We start from the raw sequence: 5,497 nt of genomic DNA, 5'->3' as shown, positions 1-5,497 counted from the left end.
AATAAAATAATTAGTGCAACAGTATACCTGTGAATTAGCTCAGAAGATCAGAGACTGCTTTCCTCTCAACAAGATATAACTTTATACTTAATAGATCTATCTATCTATGTATTCACACCCAACCACCCACCCACACACACACACACACACACACACACACACACACATATATATATATATATATATATATATATATATATATATATATATATATATATATATATATATATATGGTTTTAGAAGAGGTAGGGGTTGTATGAATCAGATTTTTACAGTTAGGCAGATATGCAAGAAATATTTAGCAAAAGGTAAGGAGGTGTATGTTGCGTTTATGGATCTGGAGAAAGCGTATGATAGAGTTGATAGGGAAGCAATGTGGAATGTGATGAGGTTATATGGAGTTGGTGGAAGGTTGTTGCAAGCAGTGAAAAGTTTCTACAAAGGTAGTAAAGCATGTGTTAGAATAGGAAATGAAGTGAGTGATTGGTTTCCGGTGAGAGTTGGGCTGAGACAGGGATGTGTGATGTCGCCGTGGTTGTTTAACTTGTATGTTGATGGAGTGGTGAGAGAGGTGAATGCTCGAGTGCTTGGACGAGGATTAAAACTGGTAGACGAGAATGACCATGAATGGGAGGTAAATCAGTTGTTGTTTGCGGATGATACCGTACTGGTTGCAGACACAGAAGAGAAGCTTGACCGACTAGTGACAGAATTTGGAAGGGTGTGTGAGAGAAGGAAGTTGAGAGCTAATGTGGGTAAGAGTAAGGTTATGAGAAGTACGAGAAGGGAAGGTGGTGCAAGGTTGAATGTCAAGTTGAATGGAGAGTTACGTGAGGAGGTGGATCAGTTTAAGTACTTGGGGTCTGTTGTTGCAGCAAATGGTGGAGTGGAAGCAGATGTACGTCAGAGAGTGAATGAAGGTTGCAAAGTGTTGGGGGCAGTTAAGGGAGTAGTAAAAAATAGAGGGTTGGGCATGAACGTAAAGAGAGTTCTATATGAGAAAGTGATTGTACCAACTGTGATGTATGGATCGGAGTTGTGGGGAATGAAAGTGATGGAGAGACAGAAATTGAATGTGTTTGAGATGAAGTGTCTAAGGAGTATGACTGGTGTATCTCAAGTAGATAGGGTTAGGAACGAAGTGGTGAGGGTGAGAACGGGTGTAAGAAATGAGTTAGCAGCTAGAGTGGATATGAGTGTGTTGAGGTGGTTTGGCATGTTGAGAGAATGGAAAATGGCTGTCTGCTAAAGAAGGTGATGAATGCTAGAGTTGATGGGAGAAGTACAAGAGGAAGGCCAAGGTTTGGGTGGATGAACGGAATGAAGAAAGCTCTGGGTGATAGGAGGATAGATGTGAGAGAGGCAAGAGAGCATGCTAGAAATAGGAATGAATGGCGAGCGATTGTGACGCAGTTCCGGTAGGCCCTGCTGCTTCCTCCGGTGCCTTAGATGACCGCGGAGGTAGCAGCAGTAGGGGATTCAGCATTATGAAGCTTCATCTGTTGTGGATAACGGGGGAGGGTGGGCTGTGGCACCCTAGCAGTACCAGCTGAACTCGGTTGAGTCCCTTGTCAGGCTGGGAGGAACGTAGAAAGTAGAGGTCCCCTTTTTGTTTTGTTTCATTTGTTGATGTCAGCTACCCCCCAAAATTGGGGGAAGTGCCTTGGTATATGTATGTATGTATGTATATATAGGTGTGTGTTTGTGTCTGTATATGCTTTTAGAACACAGCGTAAGATTTCTACGATAGAAAACCAATGATATGCACAGGTCTGATACAACATTCTAATTTACTATAATAGATTAAATTTCCTAAGGTTATTAGAGGTAGAAACTGTGTTCCGAAGATATGGAGAACGTAGGAAATTTGACCAAAAATGCAAAAATTACGGGATTTAACGAAATATCTTTCACTCTTTACACACACAAAAAATAAATAAATAAATATATATATATATATATATATATATATATATATATATATATATATATATATATATATATATATATATATATAGAATAACAAAATGGGTCCCTAGAATTTGCAAAAGAAGCAGGAAGAGGATGAGAGGACGAAAGATTGGCGATCTAAGAAAATTTACGACTATAGATTGGTAAAGTCTTTAAACAGAAGCGAGTGGAAGAAAGACATGTCTGCTTTGTCCTGCAGTGGAATAGCAACGGAGAGATAGATAGAGAGAGAGAGAGAGAGAGAGAGAGAGAGAGAGAGAGAGAGAGAGAGAGAGAGAGAGAGAAACTGATACCCGATGAAGGTTGAATAAATAAATTTTTTGCCTACGTATATCCCTCTTCTTAAATCGTGATTTTCACCGAAATTTGCACGAAAGAATATTTCGCTTTTATAATTAGTAAATTCATGGAGCAATTGGGAAATAATTTCACTGGCAACTAAAAACCATAGAGCAGTTCTTATCTTATTATTTCTTAAGTTAAATGAAGAGCAAATTTACAAGTAATTATTAATGAGGAAAGAGAAATAAAGTCTATGTAAGAAATTATTACGACCGGCAAACTGTCCTGCTTAACACCTTCGATCAGTATTTTCGTTAAATATTACAAGATACTTTTATTGAAATTATAATGAAAAGAAACCAAATGCATAAATCAAATAGTTTCAAAGCTCTACAAACTTAAAAATTCCAATCACAAATGATAAAAAGCAAAAAATACGACGGCATTCACTTACCGCAACTAGTGCTGTTAGCTTAGATATCAGACTGTCTTTCTCCACCCTAACGTTGCTTGCCATGTTTGTGTTATGTAGTCTCCGGTTTCTTGAAGGTCTGTCAATTCAATGACAAGTTGTTCCAAACCGAAGTGTGTGTGCACAACCATTCAAAGTCAGACACATTCTGAATAAGATAAACGTAATAAATCCACAATACATCTACGTGCACTGATCTCTGTTTAAAGTTTGCGTCTGCGAGAAGAAATTTGAGTTTCCAGATAGTCCTTAATTTGTATTAGTTATTACTTTAATTCAAAAGTCAATCTAGCATAGATGAAATTTATTTTGTATACATAATAAACACTTTATTTAACTCTGGTTTATATATAGGTTCACCTTCAGAATTAAAATAATATAATTTAGATTCAAAGCTTAATGCAGATATAATAAACCAGAATTGGCAACTCGTTCTAAGCCGATGTAAACAACGACAGTTTCGTATCGGGGGTGAGATATGTCTTTGTAACTGCCCCTCACAACCATCTTGGTTTCCTTTAATGAGTGTATTTTTCTTTTTATTTCCATATTCTTACCATAGATTTTGACTTTTGTATAGTAGAAGTTTCCTCAATATATTTCTCATCACTTTAACTGTCTTTAACTTCCACTGTCTTGGGTTAGAGATCTCTTGCTTGAGGGTACACTCGGGCACACTATTCCATCTTCTTTCTCTTCCTCTTGTTATTTTGAAGTTTTTATCATCTCGTTATTTTCAAGTTTGTTATAGCTTATATATGAAAGATTTATTTTGAATGTTGTTATTGTTCTTAAACTTCTCTTCTAGTTTTTCCTTATTTCTTTTCCTCACTGGGCTATTTTCCCATTTGGAGCCCTTGAACCTATAGCATCCTGCTTTTCTAACTAAGGTTATATCTTAGCAAGTAATAATAATAATAATAATAATAATAATAATAATAATAATAATAACGCCTGTGATCTAACTGACATTATTATAATATTTCGAATTCTGCTATCATTTTCCTCATTCCTTTTCTTGTCTTTAACCATTTCTGCATTCCACTATATCAGCATCTTTTCTGTCATGTTCGACATTGTAATCTAAAATACAGCTTTATGTTCATTTGTCGGTCTCTCCTCCATATTTCTTCTATGAACCTTATTTCCTCTTTTGTTGATATTACATCTTCAGTGATTGCATGACCCTCTCCTCTTTTGTTGATTTTACATCTTCAGTAATTGCATGTCCCTTTCCTCTTTTGTTGATATTACATCTTTAGTGATTGCATGTCCCTTTCCTCTTTTGTTGATTTTACGTCTTCAGTAATTGCATGTCCCTTTCCTCTTTTGTTGATATTACATCTTTAGTGATTGCATGTCCCTTTCCTCTTTCGTTGATTTTACGTCTTCAGTGGTTGCATGTCCCTTTCTTGTTTTGTTGATTTTACATCTCCAGTAATTGCATGTCCCATCTCTGTTAATAATGAATATACAATTAAACTCTATCCCCTCCCTTTTTACGATCTGCTAACACTGTGTGGGTTCAGAAGTGTTACAGTGTTACAGAACTTGAGGAAGAAGGTTAAATGATGCCAATGTATATCTTCTTTTTTTTTTCAACAAGGGGTTCTTAACATTTGTAGGTAATAACTGGCATATCTAATAGTTGATGAATGTGGTTATTAATGATACTTTTAGATTAGTATCATATTCAGTATTGTTGAGGCCAAAATATTTTTGTATACAGTTCAGTAAAAGCTCATGCATAAAAAAGTAAATAGGTATTGCAACGGATGGAAAGATTTGTGGATAGATTAAATGAATGTGGCATCTACTTAATTAAGGGTAACGCGAGCTTCAAGCAGAGATAATTAGCAAGTCATAATGAAAGATGTTAATATCATACAAACTGATGTTTATTGTGAGTTTACACTTTTCTTATATAAGACGAATGGTACCTTACCAATGTTATTTTCTAAAGACATTGCAGCCGGATGAGGATAGTCTCTCTCTCTCTCTCTCTCTCTCTCTCTCTCTCTCTCTCTCTCTCTCTCTCTCCTGTAAGCATGGAAGAGGGGAGGAAACTCACCCCCCCCCCCTCCCTCCATTCAAATTAAGCTCCTATCTTCCATGATGTCTTCTCTCCGCGAAACTACAGTAAGGGACATGATATCTAAAACTGTTTTAATTTCTACGATGATTTTCTCCATTTCAAAATCTATACTAGTCCTATATCCATAATACATTTCTACATTCCTTATTACTATTTCAGCGTTTTATATATTCCCTAGTAACTTTCAATATTTAAAAAAAAAAAAAATCATCTCATTTTAGTCGAATTTGTTGCTTTGCCAAATCTCGCTGCGGTGCCACATCTCCTGGGAATTATAATCCCCGTTTGTTTACATCGTCGTTATGGCCGAAGGTCACGTGTCTGACACCGTTAAAATGTCCGTGAATCATTGTTTTTCTTCCGTCGATATATTTTCAAATAGGATTAGATTTTAAGTTATTGTGAACTTATTCTTTACATATTTTCGTTTTATCCACCTGTCTATTTATATTTACAATGTACGGTATGTGTGTGTTTGTGTATGTATATATGTTGAATAGTTGTTGCCCATATCATTAATGTATGCAGAATATATATATATATATATATATATATATATATATATATATATATATATATATATATATATATATATATATATATATTTGAGTGGATATATATATATATATATATATATATATATATATATATATATATATATATATATATATATATAT

At 35.1% G+C, this 5,497-nt stretch overlaps 1 protein-coding gene across 1 annotated transcript in view; it reads right to left on the bottom strand.

Annotated features, from left to right (window-relative positions):
- Nucleotides 1–2,927, bottom strand: part of LOC137637869 (uncharacterized) — a 10,663-nt gene extending 7,736 nt beyond the window's left edge. Inside the window, exon 1 of the mRNA XM_068369978.1 lies at nt 2,708–2,927. Within this exon, the coding sequence (XP_068226079.1) occupies nt 2,708–2,770 (63 nt within the window). The 5' untranslated portion in view covers nt 2,771–2,927. The remainder of the gene's footprint in view (nt 1–2,707) is intronic.
- Nucleotides 2,928–5,497: the final 2,570 nt, after the last annotated feature.

The sequence above is a fragment of the Palaemon carinicauda genome, chromosome 3, assembly GCF_036898095.1.
Source record: "Palaemon carinicauda isolate YSFRI2023 chromosome 3, ASM3689809v2, whole genome shotgun sequence".
NCBI classification, from domain to species: Eukaryota; Metazoa; Arthropoda; class Malacostraca; order Decapoda; family Palaemonidae; genus Palaemon; species Palaemon carinicauda.
Note: the sequence above shows the minus strand (reverse complement) of the source record. Positions and strands in the feature narration are given on the sequence as shown.